At 38.4% G+C, this 23,946-nt stretch overlaps 1 protein-coding gene across 1 annotated transcript in view; it reads left to right on the top strand.

The window, feature by feature from the left end:
- LOC120940944 (desmocollin-2-like) overlaps positions 1-22,081 on the top strand; it is a 39,308-nt gene extending 17,227 nt beyond the window's left edge. Inside the window, exons 4-16 of the mRNA XM_040354104.1 lie at positions 393-512; positions 1,694-1,849; positions 2,822-2,966; positions 4,238-4,404; positions 6,160-6,294; positions 6,528-6,713; positions 8,414-8,673; positions 9,366-9,505; positions 12,634-12,861; positions 13,755-13,985; positions 16,551-16,672; positions 18,492-18,743; positions 20,080-22,081. Coding sequence (XP_040210038.1) covers positions 393-512; positions 1,694-1,849; positions 2,822-2,966; positions 4,238-4,404; positions 6,160-6,294; positions 6,528-6,713; positions 8,414-8,673; positions 9,366-9,505; positions 12,634-12,861; positions 13,755-13,985; positions 16,551-16,672; positions 18,492-18,743; positions 20,080-20,280 — 2,343 coding nt within the window. The 3' untranslated portion in view covers positions 20,281-22,081. The remainder of the gene's footprint in view (positions 1-392; positions 513-1,693; positions 1,850-2,821; positions 2,967-4,237; positions 4,405-6,159; positions 6,295-6,527; positions 6,714-8,413; positions 8,674-9,365; positions 9,506-12,633; positions 12,862-13,754; positions 13,986-16,550; positions 16,673-18,491; positions 18,744-20,079) is intronic.
- Positions 22,082-23,946: the final 1,865 nt, after the last annotated feature.

Genomic DNA, 23,946 nt, shown 5'->3' with positions numbered 1-23,946 from the left:
GTCAAATACAACTATAAATTTTTTTTTTAATGGGCTCAGAAGTGTTTCAAACTGATGCCATTGACACAAGCCCAAACCCCATCACTCTATCCATACACATTAAGATATTAAGGATAATTATCTGATTGGATGTAGTTGCTGTTTTGGCCAAGGTGCTTCCGCTTGAATTTTTCTAAGTTGAGTGATGCCGATAGAATCACCCATGGAATGGATTTAGGACAATTCAGCAGAAACAAAATTTAATCCAAAGTATGGCCCGTTTAATCAAAAGCATTCTTGAAAGCATATTAACACTGGCTGGTCTCCTTTTGTGTTTTTGTATTTTCACCCATGTATGTTTTTGGATTTCGCAAAATTTTCATGTTTCATTTTTAATATCTTATTGTTTTTAGGCTGAGAAAGGAAGATATACCAGAGAATTGCTGCTAAGACGTACAAAAAGGAGGTGGGGTCCTATGCCCATCGGACATAATGAGAACTACCGAGGGATATTTCCATGTTTTCTTGAACGGGTAGGGCTCATATCCGAATCTATATTTCTCTCTTTTTTTGGCTTTCGAATTTTGGTTTACCAGCAGGCTGGTTCAGTGAAGTGTTACAAAAGCTATGTGATGAGGCTCACTGTTTTTTTTTTTTTTTTGTGTTTTTTTTTAATCAGATCTTTTTTTATTTTTATATAATTTTTGGTTTTAAACAACTTTTCAGTTATTGGTGAAACTCTTAAAGTCACCACCACATAGGCTGTCTCAGAAGGCTTCTGGCTTGTGATGTATGGGTTTATTTTTTACTGTCAATGGTGAGAATATTCTGTGAGCGATGATATCATATTGCTGCTAATTTGATTCTTGCTGCTTTTCACATTTTGTGAATCTTATCATAATTTGTCAGCATAATTTCAGTGGAAAATGCTCAGAATTTTATCAAATGATAAAAAAATATTTTCCCAGGAAAATACACACATAGCCAAAAATATTGTGCACACCTGATCAGCATATCAAATATAAGCTTGTTGAACATCCTAGGCTCATTTCTTGCCTTTGCAACCAGGACTGTCCCTATTGTAATCTGACTTTCCACAAGGTTTTGAAACGTATTTGTGGTCATTTAAGTAAAAAGATCACGTTGGAGATACTGGAGGAAACTACATGGCTCATAATTTGCATTCCGGTTCATCTGAAAGGTGTTGAGTAAGATTGAGATCAGGTCAGGACTTTCTGCTGGCCATACAAGTGCATCAACACATACCGGTAATGTTGTTATGAACCTGTCTTTTTACCCATGGGGCACAGTCATGCTAGAATTGAAAAAAGGTCTTCCCTGGAATGTTGTCACAAGTTGGAAGCTCTCAGTCCAAAATGTACTTGTATGCTGTAGCTTTACCACACTGTTTCTTGGAAAACCCATAAATATAGAAGGGTATCCTAATTTTGGCCACATAGGGTGGATGGTCTGATGTCCAAAAACTCTGACCATATGGTGTAATGCACTACCACATTTAGGGAGTAGATCTTCTTGTTTGAAACATACTTGCAGATTCACTTCTCGAGTAAGAACTTTACATAAAGTTGAATCTCTGGGGTAAGAGGAAGGATCCAACAGGAGGATGATGATGCATGCAGCAACTTTTTTTCCTGTATAATTATAATAGAATACAAAATTAGACCTTTTATATTATATGTATTTTTCCCCACAGGTCCAGTCTGACACTCAGGTGCTATATGATATTATTTACACTATTTCGGGACCAGGAGTGGATCAGCCACCAATAGGTTTGTTTCAGATGAATCCAAAAACTGGAGACTTGTACATCAATGGCCTAGTGGATCGGGAAGAATACCCTTCTTTTCCGGTATGCAGTTTTCCTTTTTTCCTTAGTTTTACAGAATACGTTTATCAACACATACTGGCAACTTTTGTCTGCATTCTGTTTTATTGAATTTTGTGCTTTTTTTTTTTTTTTTTTTTTGCTATGTTAAAGCTCAACTTCCACCCAATACAGTTTGTTATTGTATTTTAGATAGAACAAGGAGGGTTTACCTTTTGAAAGGGTTATATTGCCCCTCGTTATCCTTATTGAGGAATTGCCCCACCCAAACTACACACACATGCATGCCATAGCATAATGTGTTGGGAAATCTCCTCAGTGGAAACATTTTTATTAGACTAGGGAAAAGTCAGAACTTTAGATGACTTTAAATTATTTATTTATTTTTAGTTCCTGGCCTAGTGTCATCCTACAGCTGGCCTCCCCCTCCCCTATTTCTTGTCACAAGGACAAATCTCTTCAAGGGGGTTACAGAGAAAAACAAAAACCTGACTGGGATTGTGGGGCGATTATCCTGTTTGATCTCTCCTTTTTAAGAAAACCAGTCCCCTGACTAAGTTGTGGTTTAGACCAGTCCTCTGAACAGGGAGGTGATTCCAGTGTTGTGCTGGAAGACTTCACTTCCTGTACTGTAGACACAACAGAAAGGGCAATCTCTCCAAAACAAGACATATAATCTTTGTGACAGTTGTCACAAGAACAGAGGAAAAATGGGGACACTTGTTATAGGAACACTTGTTATGGTGGCAACTCAGCGTCAGTAACAATGGCCATCGGGACAAATAGAGGGTGACTATTCCTAGCAGGGACAATAAAACCCTGATTGAGGTTTCAAACCCCTACCCCCTTCACCATCACTCTTCTTTTTTTTTTTTTTAACTGTGTTGGCTTTAACTGTTTCTTCTCTAGTGACTTGTATAAATGTGTGCTTATCTTTCAAAGGTATCCCTCTTTTGTAAGGCATTATAACAACTCCTATTTTTATCTTGCATTCAGCTAACAGTTTATGCAACGACAGTAGATGGATATTCACCGGAGTCTCCTCTGACACTACCAGTCAACATAGAAGATGACAATGATAATGCCCCAGTGTTTACTGAAGCCGTGTTTTGTGCTGAAGTGTTGGAGCACAGTAAAGCTGGTAAGCAACTTTCAGAAGCCATCATATTTTTAATATGTATAAGAGAAAAATTTTGTCTATTGTGGGCAAGTCCTACTTCCTTTTTTGACATATTGTCATACATGAGGCTCTATGTGTACTCAAATGTGCTCAGTTGCACCCACATCTAAAGACTCACAACTGCTTTTAAATCTTAATGGCACGAGATTAGACTCTATTGACTAAACAAACTAAAAGCAATATTTTGCATTAAGATTGCAAGTAAATGAGAATGCCTGGATAGTCTATCCCTAAACTTAAACCCTCTATTAAAGGGTTACTTTAGTGGGGCAGTAATCACGTTCAGTGTTGGTAAAGAAAAGTCTTGACCTTACCTGAGGTCATCTTATATTAACTTGGTTTAGTCAGATTTTTACCTTTCATATACAACATAAGTAGTAATCTTTTGAATAACTAGATCTATGCTAGAACCGTTTTAGTTAAACTATCTTTAATTATTATTGGAACTAGAAGTCAAAAATTATTACTACTCATGTGCCCTTATCTTATGCTGCCAACAAATTTACTTATGTATACTAATTGTTGAAACACGATAAACACATTTGACAAGAAAAGTCTAGGGTGATTATGATTTTTCTATCTTTTACTTTTTACATTTTTATTTTTATATTGTTGGGTTAAGTGTGAAAGCAGATTGAGAGCAAATGCACAATTTTAGAGGTAAAACTAAGGGTTAGGTTAAATATACAGTATGTAAATATGAAGGCTGCCATTCCTGTAATCCTTCAGAAAATGCTAGTTGCCTGGCTCTGCTTTGAGTCACTGACCCAGAAGTGTGTAGAAGGTAAATGCTGTACTATGATTTGCTTAATACTTCCATGTCTGTGGCTTAGAAAGTTTTGAATCTTTGGTGTAGCATGACTGCTAGGAAACTAGGTTTTTAGAAAAAGAGGCCACATTGGCACCTTGAATTTCTCTGTCAGTAGAAGTATACTTTAATGTGGGTAGCATTTCCGCTCTCATCTTTGACCCTGTAAAAACAAATTCCAGGAACCCAAAATGTAAATTGGTGGCACTTGCCTTTTCTCGCTGGGGAAACTTTCCCTCCTTTAATGGTGCCTAATCCTACATCCTGAACTCTACAGTAACTTGTCCACTTCTGCTTTAGTTTAGTGCTGTTGGGGTGTGTGTTTGTGTGCAGGTTTTATGAAGTCTAGTTTTCATCTGAGCTGTTGTGTGTATTTTTCCAATTTGATTAATCTTCATGTATTGTGATTGTTTCTTATTTGAAGGTACTATTGTGGGAAGAGTAAATGCCTCAGACAGAGATGAGCCACAAACTCGACACACCCTGCTAAGATACTATCTTCTTAGACAAATTCCTCCATCACCACTCCTTTTTGCTGTGAATGCAGAATATGGCATAGTCACTACATTATCAAACAGCCTTGATAGAGAGGTAATGTGTTTGTTTGTTTTTTTGTTTTGTTTTTTCCATATTTTAAGGGCAGATAGGTTCGACCAAAATTCAGACTTATTCCAGCAGGCCTACTAAATCTTCTATCTTTGGCCTATAGGCTTCTACAACTCCAATAGGAATGTATCCCAGACTATACTAGGAAATTTGGATTCTTCATTTCACGGAGAAGCCAGGTTTATGGTACTCCAAATTAACATGCTTTGCGCAAAATCATTGCATTTTACACTACTAAGGCTGATTATGCCTATTTACAGGAATATAAAGAGCCCAAATCTTAGTTTTGGTTTAAAATGTTTCTAAACCTTAATAGAGTGTCCACCTCTACATGATAGTGCACACTATCACCCACTGATTTACAATGAGCATTCTTTAATTATTAAAGAGGAGGTCCAGCCTGCCCACAAAAAAATTAAAATCAGCAGCTACAAATACTGCAGCTGCTGACTTTTAATATATGAACACTTACCTGTCCAGGGAGCCTGCAATGTTGGCACCCCAGCCGATCTTCAGATAGGCTGCCGGGTGCAACCGCCACCATTTATGTTAAATGTTAAGGGAACCCCATCAAAAACAAATACCTTCTCCCTCCCCACTGAAAGGTGCCAAATGTGGCACCAGAGGGGGGGGAGGAGACAGATAAGCGTAAGCTCCACTTTTGAGTGGAACTCCCCTTTAAGTACCTTTTTTTCCTCTTGTAATATGACGGTCACATGATTTTTTTCCCCTTTATCCTGCAGTGCAGCCTGGGTTGGAGGCAGGGCAAAGCTGGAGCTGGTCACATGTCATTTGACATCACCTCAGCTTTTTTTTAGGCCCTTCCCCAGGCAGTACAAGTGAATTAGAACTGTCAGCCAAGGATCTGATCTGTCCTATTGGTGGTTGGATTAGTTCCTTGACTGACAACTGCTTTAACTGCTTCTTTGGGTGTCTCTGTGCTATGCACAGGACGGCATACAGAGCTCAAATGCTGTAATTTCAGTTAAGACTTATCAGCGGCCAGTAAGCCAGAACGGCACTTGAACCTCCAACTCATATTACAGAGCAAGACACAAGGTTCACATCGGTGCTCTGTACAAGCTTGAGCACAATGACAGGCAAGGAAAGAAAAAGTGCAGCTGTCAATAAAGAATCTGATCTAACCCCAATACATTTTGGGTAGATCAGATTCTTGACTGACTGTTCCAATCCACTTTGTACACCCTGAGGGGGAGGGCTTTGAAAAGCTGAGTTGTCGTTACTGGACAAGAGACATGCTCGACCTAGTCCTACCTCCATTACAGGCCATTACAGGGCTTTCCATCACCATAAGCCATGTATGTGAATATGGGCTCCCTACTCTAACTCCCTGCATCATCTTTTACAAACTATAATAAAATAACAGTGTTTCTTGCCAAATTTTTAATTCTGCGCTGACCCTCCCAGTATGAGTTTTGCTGTGTAGGGGGGGGGGGGTGCAGGAGGCTTATATCAAGACAAATTCAAGTACCTAAACTAGCTCCATTTTAAAATGTAATGACTATATAATTGTATTCATTTACATTCCTGTATATGCCTGGAGTTCATATTTAGGGCGCGGTCATGTACAAAATGTTTTACATTTTTTTTACTCAAGCTCCGTGTTAAGGGTTACAGTGGCAATTAACGAACAGACACAAATGAACACATATTTTATTCAAGCACTGTTTTATTCATTTTGACATTCCTGTAAACTTTAGCATGTGCTTATCTTTGCAGACATTGGACCACTACACTCTTATACTTGAAGTGCGTGATATGGGTGGCAGCATAGGTTATTTGTCTTCCACTGGCACCATGTCTATAACGGTCACTGATATGAATGATTTTGCACCAATCTTCTCACAGCAATCCGTAAGTTTGCATTCAATCCTTTAAACGTATTAACAATTGTACTGGTCAGTATTTATTTGATTAGATGCAAATGCATTATGCTTCCATGCAAGAATCAATGCTAGCAGACATTGTGTGTTTTTTTTGTTTTTTTTGCGGGCTAGAGGTTTCTTTGTATGACCTTGCCTTAAAGAGCAATTAAATCTTTATAGTTATCTGAGTGTAATGAATTTTTCTTCCATTTTTTTTTTTAGTATCAGACTGAAGTGAATGAAAATGAATATGGAATGGTCATACTGAGAATTCCTGTAACAGACAATGACTTGCGCAATACTTCAAACTGGAAAGCTGTGTATACAATCACACAAGGAAACGAGAAGCGCTTTTTCAATATAACTACTGATCCAATGACAAATGAAGGACTGCTTTCGGTTGTAAAGGTAAGTGCAGGAAAAACATGTGGTTATCCATTTTTTTTTCTTCTACATGCTAGCTTTGGATTTGTCGTTCCTAAAGGAAATCGGTCACTTGAGAGGTAGTTTAACAGCATTTTGAAACAGTGGAACCTTGGATTACGAGCATAATCTGTTCCGGGAGAATGCTCGTAATCCAAAGCATATTAAAGCGAGTTTCCCCATAAAAGTCAATGTAAACGAAAAAAAATTGTTCCGCATTGACTTCTATGGCATGCAATACCGCATGTGGCTTGGCTGAACTTGGAAAACCTCTGAAAGGCTTGGGAACTGAGTTTTTCAGAGTATTTCCGATCAGCTCCGCCCCCCTCCACCCCTGGCCAAATGTGGTACTGCACACCGCTGTGGCTTGAATCCTGCTCAATTTGCGAGACAACACTCGCAAACCGAGTCAGGATTTAAAAAAAAAAATGCTTGTATTGCGAAACGTTTGTTAACTGCGTTACTTGCAATCCGAGGTTTCACTGTACTTTCTAGATTCATGTTGCCGATAAAGCCCAACGCCAGCCAACATTTTCTTCTTTTCAAGGAAGAATTATTAACAATTTATTTTTTTGTCAGGACAGGAAGTGATGGAAAATCATCACAAGGGTGCATATAAAGACATCAATTTTTATTTTCTTTTTGTGCTATCAGGATATCTTTGTCCTGGTGACCTCTACACTTGCCTTTTTTTTTTATACAGGTGTCACAGGCAGCAGATGTGAGGGAAATTCTTCCCAACATTAGCAGAAATAAAGCCAGAGAAGAAATCGGCTACATACAGTATACAAGTAATCAGAAGAAAAGGTAGCCGGCAACTTCAGAATCCAGTAAAATAAATAATCTTTATTGCTAAATATAGGTGGATAAAAACAGCTTGCATGTTTCAGCCGAAAGCCTTGATCACAGCAAGATTATACATTTTTCTGGATTCTGGAATTGCCGGCTACCATTTCTTATGAATTCTTGTTACAACAGATGGAGATCCTTTAAGCCTGTGCACCCAGCGGAAAGACTCCACTTCAGATTTGTCGGGAGTCTCTTTTGTTGAGAGCGCTGCTCTTGTGTCGTTTGCCTACATACAGTTTACATTGCTTTGTTCTGGTAGTTCTAGTAGAGGGATTTCTACCCCATTCTTGGAACAAAATTGCGCCAGGCAGAGTGCTGCTCAGCCATTCACAAAAAGCTTTGTATATTTTTTTCATGAATGCATACAAGACATCCCATGATTGGATTCCCATGAGGTGCTAGAAATGGTCTATTTGGACCAGCTTTAAAGTAAACCTGAAGATAGGCTTTAAAAATAAAAAGCGTACTACCGTTTCTTGACCCTGCTATGGGTGCAAAACAACAAATGTTCACATACTGTATGGTATCAGAGAATGAAAATGACAGATATCCATACTCTGAAAATCACAAGGTATAATTTACCTGGATATACTAAGCAGTTGTGACAGGACACTTTTTACTTACACATGCCTAAATTGCAAAACTGTGTCCAGACTTTAAGATTTTCCACCTTGAGGCATTAATATGTTAAAAACCTAGTGCAACTGACTGAATATTTTCAATCTGTGTGGTTTATCTTAAAGACCAGCTTTTTTTTCCAACCATATGTCACCTAGAAACTGAAGCCAAACGTAAATGTTATTTAAAATATAAATTTGTATATATGCGTTTTTTAGGGAATAAACTATGAAGAAGACAAAAGCTTTCTACTACAAGTTGCAGTCGCTAATGAAGTAAGCCTAATAACACCATCTGGGACAAAAAGCAGCGGTATTGTTACTGTTCCTGTCACAGTCACTGTTAAAGACGTCGATGAAGGTCCTGAATGTCAGCCAAAAATTAAAGAAGTATTTGTTCAAGAAAATCAGACAGTTGGTACGCTAGTTACAGAATATACAGCAATTGATCCTGAAACTAAAACTTCTACTGGCATACGGTATGTGAATTTAAATTATTATTATTATTATAAAGTATTTATATAGCACCAACAGCTTGTGCAGCACTTTACAACATGAAGGCAGACACTAATCTCAACGAGGAATCAATGGCTTCATACACTAGCTAAATTGGTCGCTGGATGTGAAATGCCCAGTAATAAAGCAGGCCACAGAAGCACCAAAATTGCGAAACCGGCAGAAATTCAATCCATCTATGGGCAGGCTGGTTGTACTGTAGTTGATATGTTCATCAATTTCATTACAACCAGCCTGTTGGAGTTTTTTATTTTTATTTTTCTGTTCAATCATGGAATGTTAGAAAGCCCTGAGCAGTATGTAGATCTAAATTTGGTCTTGGAGATTAAACATAGCTTTCTTTATTTGCTCCTGGTAGGGAGGAGTGAAAGAAAGTAGCATGGAAGGGCAACAGTTATGTGAGCTGACAAATGGAAAAAGAAAACATGGACAGCCGCACTCCAAAAAACCTTGATGGTTGTCTTTATTTAAAAAAGGAAAAATGCACTACAAGTCACAGCACACAACACGGGAGTAAAACAGCTAACGTGTTTCGCACTATAAATTAGTGCTTAATCATAGCGGCTAATTAACTAGTTAAGTGAGCTGCCCATGATAGGTGCAAGGAACTGTGTTTGATTTTTAATGGACTAACCTATCTTAATCTTCCCCACAGGTACCAGAAGTTGTCAGATCCACTAAGTTGGGTCAGTGTGGCTGATAATGGTCGAATTACTACTGCCCAACTTATGGACTATGAATCCAAAGATGTTCCAAATCACAAGTATAACGTAACCTTTTTGGCAACTGATACATGTAAGGCTTTCCATTGTTGCGTTGCATGTGAAGTGGGCATGTGTTTTTTTTTTCTTCATTTTATAAACTGTCAGTACATTGTATTAAAGGCCTCGGTCATGAAAAAAGTCTATACTTCATGACATGACCCAGAGTGGCCAATCACAATTCATGTCCTGGCCTAAATGGTGCAGAGTGAGTTTCAATCGGGTGCTGTGGTTACAACACTAACAATTGACTGTAAAAGCAAATCTTTACATTGCTTTACTCTACATAAGCAAAATAAAGTACAGCACTTTAATGCCACCTGCCCAGAAACGTACTCTTTTCTTTTGTGCTCCCAACACCCAATGCTGTCACATGCAGCCAGAGAGAGTCCCTGGCCCTATGTGAGCTCCATATAGAGCGACTTAAAGTAAGTAAACTCTCCTATTGTTTTCAGCCAAGGAAGCCGTCATTTCGGCCTTTGTTTAATCTACAACTGCCATGATGCTGCACATGTAATCAGTTTAGACATCCGCCCCTTATATAACATCCCAGCACTCCGCCTCTCTGTTACCTCAATCACACAAGACGCGAAGCATGGCAGGTCTGGACAAAGGGTGGAACTTTGCTAGTGAAAGGCAAGTGTTTAATTGCTGAAACCGCCCCGCTGCTTAACTCAAAAGACCCACCCTTTGTCTGTACCTGTCGTGTTTCTCATCTTGTGTAATAAAAAGGTAGCAGAGGGGAGGGGGATTGCTGCGATATTAAAGGGGCAGTCCGCGGGCCGGGTAAATCACACTGGCGGACCGGATCCGGCCCGCGGGCCGTAGTTTGAGGACCCCTGCTCTAAAGCATCCTCTTTTTACAGTCCAACTGAAGTTCCAGAAATACTGTAGACATGCAGGCAGACCAAAATTGTACTAACCTCTTTTTTGTAGTCCTTCCTCTTCCTTTCTATAACAAGAGTTGTGTTTAAATATGACTGTGCAGTTTAATAAGTGCCGGAGTTACAGACAGTAAGAAGAACTCAGTAATAGAGCTGATATGGAACACCCCCTCTCTTCTGCAATTCATGTCTGCGTGAAGGTGTGCTTGATACTCAGCTATGCCAGCACCAGGGAGAAAATAGAACCAACATTTGACAAAGAGTGTATTTTAAGGTGTTTCAAAGCAAACATCAGTCATAGCATGTAATGGTCTCCAGAAAAAAATACGCCTAAATGAATTTTAATGCACAAAAACCTAATATCAAATTTTTTGGTAAATTATACAAGATGTTGTAAATGGATATCAAACATGTCAATATTTTAAATTGCACACGCCTGTGAAATTGTAGCAAACTCCAGTTCCTATAATTGTCCACAGGTGATGATTTATAAGTCTTTACAGGTTTTTCAGTTTAGCGTTAAATTTGAGCTATGGTGCTAGAAGTATTACTCTGCCTCCAACGTTCATGATAATACCTGACATGTGTAGTGCAATCACTGTTTACATAAGCATGCCAGACTTGCATGCTCATTTGCATTTGCTTGCAAGCAAGGAGTGGCAGGTACTTTTTAAGACATCAGGGGTCTATTAGATCCTTTATAACTCCCCTTCAAAGCATCGGATCAAATAAAGATTGTGACTGAAATAGGAAGTGACAAAATCTTGTCGCTTCGGACTTCATTCTTCACAGGGGAGATGGGGAAACTAATGTTCATCTCTTCTGTGGGCAGCTGATCTGACCAAGGCACCCAAGTGGAACAAGGGAGCCCAGGAATAGCAGCAGAAGGGGTCCTCTTCTGAGCTTTAGCTTAAGGTGGGTGTAGAGCCACTGGAATCACTCTTACAGGAAAGCTGTTTGCTGGCGCCCAAAAAAAGAGAAAGTACCGGGATCTTCTTTTTTTTTTTTCATTTGCTGCCCAGAGTTTATATTCATTTACTGGGCAAAACCTTTGTTTTAACACTTACCTTGACTAAAAGAAACTAAAAAAACTATACACCTAACACTTGGGGTGTAAGGGCTTACCTTGGTTGGAGTCCATAATGCAGAGTTGTATGCTCACCCTTGCAAGTACACACAGCCCACTGTAACAAGGTAAGACGCTACCTGAGCTGTGAGTCTGTGCCCGGGGGCTTGATAGGGAAATGCCAAAGGATAGTCAAAGTAAAGCCGTGGTCAGGGATTCCAGTATTCAGAATAAACTATCAACATAGCCAGGGTCAGAAGCCGGAGTCAGTCTTGTAGCTGTAGCTGAAACAGAACACAGGAACCTTTGGCGATGACAGGACAGAACAATGAACTGACAAATCCCTCAGAGTGAGGCAGTGTTTTATACCCTAATTGATTGGGTAACCTGCCTCAGCTGAACTAGGAGAGACAGGTGCAGAATGCAAGGAGATCCAGAGAAGGGCGATCAGCACATCATTCAGAACCAGGCTTAGATGGAAAGCAGGCAAAATAGTGACTCAGAGGCAAAGAACCGAAACAGCAACAGAGAGGTCCTGGGTTCAATACCACCCAGAGCCACTTGGGGCTCGACCAGGCCTGGCCGCCTGCATGGCACGGTAGGAACTGTGACATGGGGCATATTTATGGAGAAGTGAAAATGGCTTACACCAAATGTGCACTGGTGGCGAATCATTCATTGTCCTTTAAAACACTCACGCCTGAAAGATTAAAGCCCTTTTTTACAAGAAGGATCTGATAAGATGTCTAAGTTTTTCAGGTGGACCTGGTCAGATGGTCTATTCACCTTAATGAACTGGCGGGTGTAAACGGACTTGTGTCCCTTTTTACACCGGCCTATCTCTGGTTCAATATGGAAAAAAGGAAGGAAATCCATTGTCCTCTGTCTAGGCGAATCACAGGGTAATTGGGTGTAAAAGAACTGCGGCGTCTGTTTACTCCTGGCCTCCCATAGAATAGTGCTGAGCTGTCTGTGTCCGCTCTGCAGAAACTGAGCGAACATAGTTGGCTCATGTGAAAGGGGCCTTATGTTTTATAAATATGCATTTTAATTTTGAATTTGAAAGCAGCATTTTTCTGTTTGTTTGTATTTTAAACAGTTATTTTTCCAACAGAAACTGATTTTTTTCAATGAGATGTTGAGGTGTGTGTGTGTTTTACTGTATGTGTATATATAAATTATATAAAGCTTTCTCCCGCTTTTATTAAACAGCTGGAAAGACTGGCACCTGCACTTTAGTGATAAACCTTACGGATCTTGATGAACATGGACCGCAGTTTTCTAGAATCAGTGGCAGTATTTGTACAAATGGTAGAACATCTGACCGTTTTGAAGTAGTTGACAAGGATGGAAGTGTCGTCAAATTTCCATACAGAATTCAACTCGATAGCAGCGTAGACACAAGGGTGCAGAATCAGTGGCGCATTACCCAAGAAAATGGTATGTGAATAATTTGAATGTGTACTGTAAGTAAAACCTGTATTGGATGAATGGAGACTCCTGCGGACCTAATTGCTGGTGATCTGCTTCCCATTACTGCACATCTGCCTCTCCCCCAAATCCTAAACTTCCTTGCTCCCATGTTTCCATCTTTGAATTGGACATCATGGGTCAAGGGATAGGAATATGTCAACTGTCTAGATTGCTTTATCGTGTTTCTAGTGTCGTTACTTATTTTTTAAATCTGGAGATAGCACCAAGCTAAGCACAGCCAGGTTAATGAGAGACAGATGAGACATATCATACAAAATGAGGTAGCTGCAGTGTCTGAAGGAGGGCTTTAACATATATATATATATATATTTTTTTTATTATTACTATATTGCTTAAAGATTTAGGCACCTTTTCTCCCTGTCGGTATAACTGATCTGCAGTAGACCGAAAGGGCAAATGCCAGCACATTTGACAAAGTAGGGGAGAGCTCAGTTGGTCCTTCACCATAAATTCACATGAATTATCGGGGTTGATTTACTAAAATGGTATAGGCTGTTCACAATGCAAAGTGAATGCTCACCTAGCTTGGTATTATGGTGAATTTATGTTTACTTCAATTCATCCAATGAAGTGAAAGCAAAAATACTGGTTGGCTGCATGCCCCTGTGTTAAATTGGCATTTTACTTGGTTATGATACACATACTAAAACATGGTACCTATTTAAACTGTGCTTGTGACATGACTTCACAGACATGTTTAACTGTATTGAAAATCATTTTGCTTGGGTCACTGATGAGCACTCTCTAGATAATTTTTCCTAACTGAATAGCCATTGAAAATGTTTTTTTTTTTATTTTGTGTATTCATTTTTCTCGTTCTGTGTCTTGTTCTACTACAGATAACACTGTTAGAGTTGAAAATGCTGGTAATGATGTTGGAACATATGTTGTGCCGGTAAAGATAATTGATCATTTGGGTCGTGCCACAATCCAGAATGTGGGGATTTCAGTGTGTAACTGTCCTGATGGTCAGAACTGCGTTTCACCACGTACTAGCTCATCTACTGCGCTTGGAGGGCTAGCTATTCTTATAATGGTTCTGTCAGCGCTATTGCTTGCTTTACTTCTCTGTAAGTATGTTTTTATTCCTTTTCTAATGTATCTCCTATTACGAAAAACATAGGGTTTTACCAAAGAACTAGTATTCTGTATGCTGTCCATCAAGCCATATTTAAAATGTGTTACATGAGAATGACCACTAAATCATCTTCTGGTGATTGTCATCCCTTTTTGGAATTTTAGATTGCTCATGTCAGCTTTATAGGTACATTTTTGTTTTAACGTGTACTAGGAAATGAGCATAGACTGTCCACCAGCTGGGGCATGCTGTGATGTGTAGTCACTGTAGCACTGTGTGCTTTGTATTTTCCCTTACCCAGAGAAAGAAGGACCAGGTTCCATACCCATGGCTAGAAAATCCCCTTGTATCATAACAAGCATGGCTTATTATTGAGCCATTTATAGCCATCTTTGCCTATTATCCCTGTCGATCCTCCATTGACCTATTGTGTTCAAGTTTAGTATGCTAAAGTTTGTCAAGCCAAAACTTTTTTTCCTAGTTTTGGATGAGTAGGGAAAGGCTAAAACCCCTATCTGTTTTTTATAGATGGGAGAGATTTACACTAATGTCCAATCTCTGTTTGGTAAAATGTTCTCAGCAGGACTGAAAGAAAATGAACACTGCTGTAAGCCAAGTTTGCTTGCTTCTTTCAACCTCTGCTGCTGATCCCGGTGCCAAGCTCATCCCCATCCCCATTCCCAAGAAACCAATGAATAAAAGGAGTAAGGGCTGCACCCACGATCCAGTGATGAACAATTAATTTATTTTCTAAAAGCTAAAAATGCATCCCTGTCCAAGTCGCTTGCCTTTGATGCATTTTCCAACAGTAACAATGAAACAAAATTGATTTTCTTCAATTGAGTAGGGAAAGGCTAGAACTCCTGACAGATTTTAGTTTTGTCCTTGTTTGTTTTGCACATTTTTCATTCACTTCCTGTCTGGGGCAACTGTTGGCAGTACAGGATGTGAGGGCAAATCTTTCTAATAGTCCAAAATAACTGTAAAAGATTGACCAGAGTTCTAATCCTTCCCAACTCTATCCAAAACTAGAACAGTTCTTAGCGTGATTGTCCATTTTTAGGAAGCAAGGAAAAAAAATCTCCAAATATCCAGAAATGCTAGGTACAGGGGGTGAACATGCTGTTTTATCTTTGCACTAGTTGCTCCAGCTAAATTTGGGCTCCTGTTCTGAATTCATAACAGCTCATCAGGCTGGTTTATTATTCAACTGCTTTAAATAATTTGGGAATAGAAAGTCGGTGTGAACTGTTTACTCTCTACGAGCGACACATGTTTACATAATGATCATACAGTTAGATATGATATGACATTTGTGGTTCTCCTATTCAGCCTATATATGAGGCTTATGCAATTAGCGGACCTCCAGCTGTTGCAGAACTACAAGTCTCATGAGGCATAGCAAGACTCTGACAGCCACAAGCATGACACCCAGAGGCAAAGGCATGATGGGACTTGTAGTTTTGCAACAGCTGAAGGTCTGCTAAGTGCATATCCCTGATATATATATATATATATATATATATATATATATATATATATATATATTCAATTTGATATAAACCTGGATGTATTCCATTTATTGATTTGAATATTTCATATGTAATCATTACTTTTCCCATTATTCACCTGTTGATCATAATGGTGATGCTGAACATTATACAAAAACTGAACTGTATAAGATTTGGATTACAATTTATAGGCATGGGGTCAGGACGCTGTGATATTGTACTGCACATCTTCTGCTAATATACAGTAAGATATTGGTGATGTTGACAGGTGTAAACATCTCAGCATCTGCCCCCCTTAAGTCTCCATGGCTTCCATGCGTGACTAGGGAAATTATCCCAAGCAACTTCATGAACTGTTTGAAGTCTCCGGGTATTATTCTAAGGTAAAAAGCAAATTAACAACCCTTTAAGATATTTCAGGGCCTAATCATAAAAGTTCAGGACACTAGTCATAAGAGAAATACTCTATCATTGCATACTGCTTTCAAAAACTTCTTGTTGCTTGGCTGCAGTGCTGATCTCCTGTTTTTGTGTTTTTGTGTTGAACCAAAAACTGAGAACACAAAGTGATGTTAGAACTCCTGATCTGCATTAGGGATTGGCTCAGGCAGGTTTGGACATGAGTCTTGGCTATCCTGCGGAGAAACTGTAAAACCAGATAACTAGTCAAAGGCAGTGGCGTCTTGCCACTGAATGTAGTATGCAAGAGGCATGTATATGTGCAGGTTTGGAGCAGGGAAAGCCTCAGTTGCATATGATTGGGTGAGCCTTCACAGCTTCTTAGTGGGATAGCTCAGACAGGTTCTGTCTCCGTGTTCTAACCTACATCAGTTCATCACTGACCTGCATACTTGCCCTGGGTCACAGTACTAAAGCTAGATACTCAGCATGACAGTCGGGCAACTAGCATTTTTACAATAAAGTCAGCAATGGCATATAGGTGTTTCTTGCATGACAGGTTTTCCATAAACCCAATACATTGTATTAAGATAAAATATAGCAGGTGCTGGTGATTAGGGAGCTCACTTTTTTTTTTTGGTCCACAGGTCTTTTGTTGGCATGCCTGTGTGGAGCTGGAGCAGGCAAGGGCAATCTGGGTTATGTTGATGATGCAGCACAGCAGAATTTGATTGTTGCAAACACGGAAGCGCCCGGAGCAGATGTCATGGTAAGCCTGTCTATTTTCTTGTTTCATGCTTGATGCAATAAGCACATATTTTAGAATTATTGCAATGCGTAGCAGTAAGTTATTTCTAATGAGACTTTTAACATGCTTTGTCTTTTTTCCTTTTTTTTTTTTTCTTGTACTACTACTTCGAATACTCTGCATAACTACTTAACAACTAGTGCTGAGATGATATGTTGGGTGCAAAGAGGGGCATTTCTTTTTTTTCTTTTTTTTAATCAATCAATTTATATACTGGTATCTTGTGAGAAGGAGCTGTGAAACAGAACTATTAATGGCAAACAATGAGCTGCATTTTTATTTATTAAAAAGGTTCTTTAAAAAGCATGTCACTCTGCCTGTAAATTTACACTCTTCTCACCAATACTGCTGCTAATATCTGCCTGTAAATTTACACTCTTCTCACCAATACTGCTGCTAATATGCTGTGAATCTATAGCTCTATCCAACCATTACACTTATAAGCAGCTCCCACATGAATGGCTGCCCTATATCACACTTGCTCTGGAACTGACAAGGAGGAATGAGCAACTGGTTTGCTTTCTTATTTTTTGCTTGCTGGGCTTATATGGTGGCACCCAAGGAGGCAAACACAGGGTACCTGAGGATGGTGCAACCAGGCGTTTATAAGCTGAGAAACAGCAGGGATAGTTGTGCTATGACTATTAATAAATCTCCTATCTCTAATTTTTGGTCACAAGGCATGTACACATATTCTAAATGGCCAGGTCTCATTACCAGCTTTTCAGAAAACCTGTAAGGGAGTGCTTACCACACAGAGAAGCTTTGGGTGAACAATTTCATTCAGGCTGGAATGGACCCTAAAGGAAACCTGTACTATAAGAACTTTGTAGCAGTTCCTGACTACCTACTGAGAATAATATTTTTCTGTCTTTCTCTGGCTTCGGTGCAGTCTGAATTGCCAAGCTGGAGCAGAGCAATAGCAATTGGTGCTGGCATCTTTTTTAAAGGCTTGTTCACTCTAAATGTGTGGTCTTAAATTCTGCTACATTTCTCTTGCTTGAGTTTGAGGAATTCATTACTTGAATGAGGCCAAAGTGACATGGTGGTATGTTGGGGTAATTTTTTTCTGCAAACAAATGGCAGCCAACCCAACCGTTAACTGGCCTTGGCAGCAAGGAGCACATGGAAGGGTAACGCATGTCAAAAAACAGCAAGCAAATTCCTAGTTCACTTGCCAGCCTGCAACAAGCCAATTGACCCTGTCTAACAGCTCACTGCAGCTTTATGCAAATCTATGCGCAAGCTGCAGTGGCCACATCACGACACCCTAGTGTACTGCAGTCCTAACTCTATAAATTTGTGAGTCTCCTAGTTGGAGCACATTTATAATGGATAGATTAAGGGCAGGTATGTCTGGAGGAAGCCCACATCTCCTTAAAGGTATAGGGACGCACTGGACACCCAGCAAGAGCTCAAGGGCAGTGAAGGTATCTAGTGTGTTCCTTCACCAACAGTGGTAACCACCATAACCTATAACTGGCCTTTGCATACTGTACTGACGTGTGTTTGTTTTTTCAACTCCATGAAAATGAGGTAAAAAAACGTTGCAATGCCTCAGAGTCCCAGCATGTTCATACATTCTGGTGTGGTCTGGCTTTAGAATGTTTCAGAAATCTTCAGAAAAAAAAGTAGTTGTTGCTACTGTTATGTAAAATCTGTAATTACAACAAAAGTAAAGGTTTAGCATTTATTCCTCCTCTAAAGATTTCATAGCTGTTGCATAAACTGTTAAATAAGTAATGAACTAAAGAATGCCTTACTATTTTTTTTTTTATAGGATCCGAATTTTAAAGTCCCTATTACGATTATAAACAGCAACAAAAGCGGAAATGCTCAGCCTGGTTCGTATGATCAGAATAGTCAAGAAATGACTCAAATCAGGAACCAACAGCTTAATACTTCAAAAATTACAGACCACCACCTAGGTATGCGTACCCTACATTCTATGGGAGGAGGACATCAAAGATTTGACCCCAGCAGACAGACCTATTCAGAGTGGCAAAGTTTCATGAACACTCACCTTGGAGATGTAAGTAAAATATTACCGTACAAGCAGAAGTAATTTGACATTATTTCCTATAAATTGAAGCTATTATATTCTGTTTGTTAGGCTAGCAAAGATTTTTTTTTAAAGGGAATACAAGAATGAATACTTTATGCAGATATTTTATTTGCATTAACAAAACGTCCTTTTAATTGTCCATTTCCCTAAAATATTGCATGGACATTAACAGCGGTTCATCCAAAACTGGATTTTGGATATCTACTGGCATCTTAAAGGGGTTATAAAGGTACCATTTTTTTCCTAAATAGCTTCCTTTACCTTAGTGCAGTCCTCCTTCACTTACCTCATCCTTCGATTTTGTTTTTGAATGTCCTTATTTCTTCTGAGAAATTCTTACTTCCTGTTCTTCTGTCTGTAACTCCACACAGTAATGCAAGGCTTTCTACCTGGTGTGGAGTGTCATGCTCGTCCCCTCCCTTGGACGACAGGAGAGTCAGGACGCTCTCTACATTGCAGATAGAGAAAGGAGCTGTGTGTTAGTGGGCGTCCTGACTCTCCTCCCAAGGGAGGGGGCGAGCACGACACTCCACACCAGGTAGAAAGCCTTGCTTTACTGTGTGGAGTTACAGACAGAAGAACAGGAAGTGAGGATTTCTCAGAAGAAATAAGGACATTTAAAAGCAAAATGGAAGGATGAGGTAAGTGAAGGAGGACTGCACTAAGGTAAAGGAAGCTATTTAGGAAAAAAAAAATGTACCTTTACAACCCCTTTAAACAACCTATTCGCTTTCTATATTTGTAGAACTTGTGACATCTGTGCTGTTTTGTTTTTTTTCCTACATTTTTTTCTTGGTGATATATCTGCACCTAAGTTCCCATTATAGCCCACCGGTTTTCATTCTTTGAATTTCCCATTTATGTTATAATAAATAATACAACAGGAAGAATGAGAGTACCAGGCTGAAGCTTGGCTCAATGATGTGGAAATCCCAGAAAGTGGCCCCAGTATTTGAAGCGGGGGGGGGGGGGGGGGTGGGGGGTTCTGGGCAGGATTATGTTTTTCAACTTTTATTTGAAAGGCAGTGAAAGTATAATTTATGATTTGGACAAGAACTACTTTCTTTGTTTTCTTCCCCTAGTGACAGTAATGTTTCGTGATAGATTTCTGCATTTCATTATAGAGACCTTTATTACTCTGGATTGTATGTTGATGATGTCTTGTTCATTTGCGATAATGACATTATTTTAATTTTGGGATTATATAAGTATAAGAACCGTGATCTCATGACCTGTGTAACAGGAGTTAATTCTAGTAGAATATTTTAAGAGTTTGTTTAATCTCACTTATTTATCCTTTCAGAAATTATATGTGTGTGGACAAAATGAAGAAACGCAGCATGGTGAGGATTATGTTGTCCCATACAATTATGAAGGAAGAGGATCAGCAGCTGGTTCTGTAGGCTGTTGCAGTGAACTTCGAGGGGATGACGATAGGATGGACTTTTTAAATCATCTTGAACCAAAATTCAGGACATTAGCAGAAGTTTGTGCAAAAAAATGAGTCGTTTATCAACAGACTGTCTTTATCATGTGCTCAGTCTTTTAGTATCTTATTTTAAACAGAGTGTCGCTCTGTCACGTGTAAAATAAATTACTGCCTACAGAAAAGGAAGCATCAACTGAAATCCCCCATAAGTGTTTTTTCATTGTTTTGACATTAGTTTACAGTACTTGAAGGGTACCTCTAATCATCATTGTCATGTTAATTCCCAACTAGTTCATAATCTATACTGCGGCTTATCAAAAATTACATTTTGAAACCCAAAATGTCATTTTTTTTTTTTTTTTTTTGCAAATCTCTGTCAGTTTCCAAATATTTATTCAAAACCCAAAAAGCTTTGCTACCCAAGAAAATGGTAATGCCCAACATGGAGACCCAAAAAAATGGATTTTGGGACCACTTTAAGATTGATGCCCACATTGGTTTTAGGACCATTATTTTGTAAATGCGAAGATGATTTTGAATTGTGAAACCCCTTTTGTGTTGTGTGTGTGTGTATATAATTTTATTGTGATCATGGCACAGGATCAAATTTAATTAACAACCTTTAAAAGTAGGCATTCAAATTCCCATATGAAGTTACTATGAACATGACAGTCAAAAAGAATGGAACTTTATGTTTTTTTTAGCACTTTTTTCAACTGACCCCTTTTAAACCATTGCTCTATCACTATTTATATGCAGTAAAGAACAAAAGTGCAAAATCCAATTGTTGTAAAGTGTTCTCTATTACTACATGGTATAAATGTGCTATATACAGTAAAATGTACCATAGTGTTTTTGTTTTTCAAAGGTTGTCTTAGAAACTTTAGGTTATATGTGTTGTGTGTTTTTTTTTTTTTTTTGCTACATTGTTTAGAATACATGGTAAAATACAAATTTTTGTGGTTCTTTATGCCTTTTTTGTTAGTAGTCCATGTTGTTAGGTTGAGATATCTGCACCTTGTTTTTTGTGTATATACTTTTTTTTATGTTTTCCCCCTCAATAAATAATGCTTACAACATACAGCTGCAACACAAGCAAAATAATGACTACAAGCAAAATAATGACACCTAAAAATTATTAATGCACAAATGTTTTTTGTTACGCAAGGCTAAGCTACACTGTGACAGTTTGGTTATGTTTTTAATCTAGTTCCTAGACAGCATTCACATGTCCAAACCTAACTCTTGGAAAGTGCAGGGGGTGGGGGGATTACATGGCCTGAATTTGCCAATAAAATTTAAGATTGTTATAAACCCAAATATTTTTTCTTAATGCATGCCTTGCCGCCCATTTTACTTACCCGAGCCCTCTTTTAATTCAGCGCTGTGCCCATCTGCAGCTCTTCTCTGCCCTCACTTCCTGGTCTTGCTGGCTTTGCTGAGACACTGGAGCCTGGGCTCCCGCTGCTGTCAATCAAAGCCAGTGATGAGAGGGAAGGGGGCGGCTTAGGGTTCTGCTGTTCGTGACTATAAACAGCAGGGCTCGGGAGTGAGCCCAAGGGAGCACTCACCAAAGAGGAGGTCCGGGGCTGCTTTCTGCAATTTCATTGCAGAAGAGCAGGCAAGTTTAAACCTGTTTGTTATAAGAAAGAAAAGGAAAAAAAAATAAACGCATTTGCAATCTTAACAGTGTAGACAAATGCCAACATACACTAGATTTTTTGATAAGTTGGTACTAGCCTATACAGTAACTAACCTATTTTGTCAATGACAAGAATAGAGTAACTAACTTATACAATTTTTAAGAGCTAATTCATTCCATTCCCAATGACCTACCGATATGTAATTATGTGTGGGTTTTTTTTTTTTTTTTTTTAACAAGATAAATTGCACTGATATTATTTAAATATGTACTTTTTCAAAATTACCAAGTGGTGTGTTTTGTTTTTAAATTGTTAGGTACTCATTTTATGTTTTTGTCTTGTGTTATCTAAAGCTAAAAAGTGTACAATAATCTGTTCATGTGTAAAATACCTTTTTTGTAGATGCACATAAAACACCACTTTAAAATGTACAGATTTTTTTTTCTTAAATATTTTTTTTATAAGAATATGCTTTTTCATTACAACTGCTTTTCATAGACCTGTCCATCAAATATAATACTGTAGAATATGTATGAACTATTTACAGATACTTTGTATTGCTTCCTTACAGCTCATAATACCAAATAAGGATATCCTGAAAATATTGAATGTCTAACAGGAATAGGTTACAAAGAAAACCTGAAACTTCAAATTGTTCAACTTCAAAACTTCATGTTTAGTGTATATCTGAGACCTTTTAAAGGTCGATGGAAGCTCCAGACTTTCTTTATTTTTTTTATTTTTTATATATATAAAGGTGCAAGCTCCTGGACTGTCATCCCTAGGCCCCTTTCACACATGCGGACCATTCATTTCATCAGTTAAGTCACGTCTTTTCAAAGAATAAAAGGATGAAGTTTTCATCCGTTTTTCATCAGCTGCTCATCAGTTTCTCATACATATTTTTTTTACATCCATTCCAATGCAAGAAGGATGGAATGGAAATATGGACTGTTTGTCAGTTTACATCCATTTTACATCCGTTCATTTTTTTTTTTATGGATGAAAAATTGAGCTTTGATCTGTTTCAAAAAACAGATATTGATGGATGTGTATGTAGACTGATTTAAATGGGTGATCGACCATTTACATCAGTTGTTTAATAGAGATACATTGATGTCCGTTTTTTATCCGTCAACGAATGGATAGATGAAAAATGGACAAACGGCCCTCATGTGTAAAAGGGGCCTTATTCTTGCTTCTGGAGAGTCATTAAAGTGGACCTTCAGTCATCTTTTCAACTTTCCATCTATTAAATCTTCTGCCCTTTGGATAGTAAAACATTTTTTTTTCTGCCAGTAAATACTTTTTACAGCCCACTTCCTGTTTCTTGTCCGGTCATTAGCCTAGACTAATGACATCATGCACAGCTCTCTCTCACTCTTGTGAGTGTTTGCCAGAAAGGGAGGGGGATGAGTCATAAGAGGGCAAATGAGAGCTGCAGAGCTGGAGGTATGCCTCTATGTGTATGTGTAAATCCAGGAAGTGAACAGCCAGCAGCTTCAGCTGCCCACAGTTAAAATGGTTGCAGCTAGACTTAGTGGAGGGAGATTTCTGCAGCATATTTGGCAAGTAAAGAATCCATAGTTTATATATATATATATATATATATATATATATATATATATATATATATATATATATATATATATATATATATATATATATATATATATATATAAAATAATATGCTAAGTGGTTGGAAGGAAGCTTCAGAAGGCAAAGATTTTTTTTTTTACAAATTATGTGAACAGACTGCAGTTTCTCTTTAACTAGAAACAAATATTCAGGTCAGGTAGCAAAGGTAATAGGTTCTCTCAATACTGTAGCAATTACATGTTCTTTTATTGATTATGCAGAGTTAACAAATATCTGGAAATCTCTGTGGGTACAGCTCTATAGTATTTTTAAATAAAATTGAAATATTTTAAAAACAGTGTTTGTTTGTCTTTTTGGTTTGTGTTTTACAAAAAATTAATACCGCAAGCACAGTTCATTTAGATCTATATACCTTTTGGAACCCAACGCTTTGACACATTTCATTTCTTACAGGGCAAGGACACATTTCCTTTCATACACTGCCACGTACACACGATCG

The sequence above is a fragment of the Rana temporaria genome, chromosome 5 (genome assembly GCF_905171775.1).
Source record: "Rana temporaria chromosome 5, aRanTem1.1, whole genome shotgun sequence".
Lineage (NCBI taxonomy): Eukaryota > Metazoa > Chordata > Amphibia > Anura > Ranidae > Rana > Rana temporaria.
This window is presented reverse-complemented; position numbering and strand designations above follow the sequence as displayed.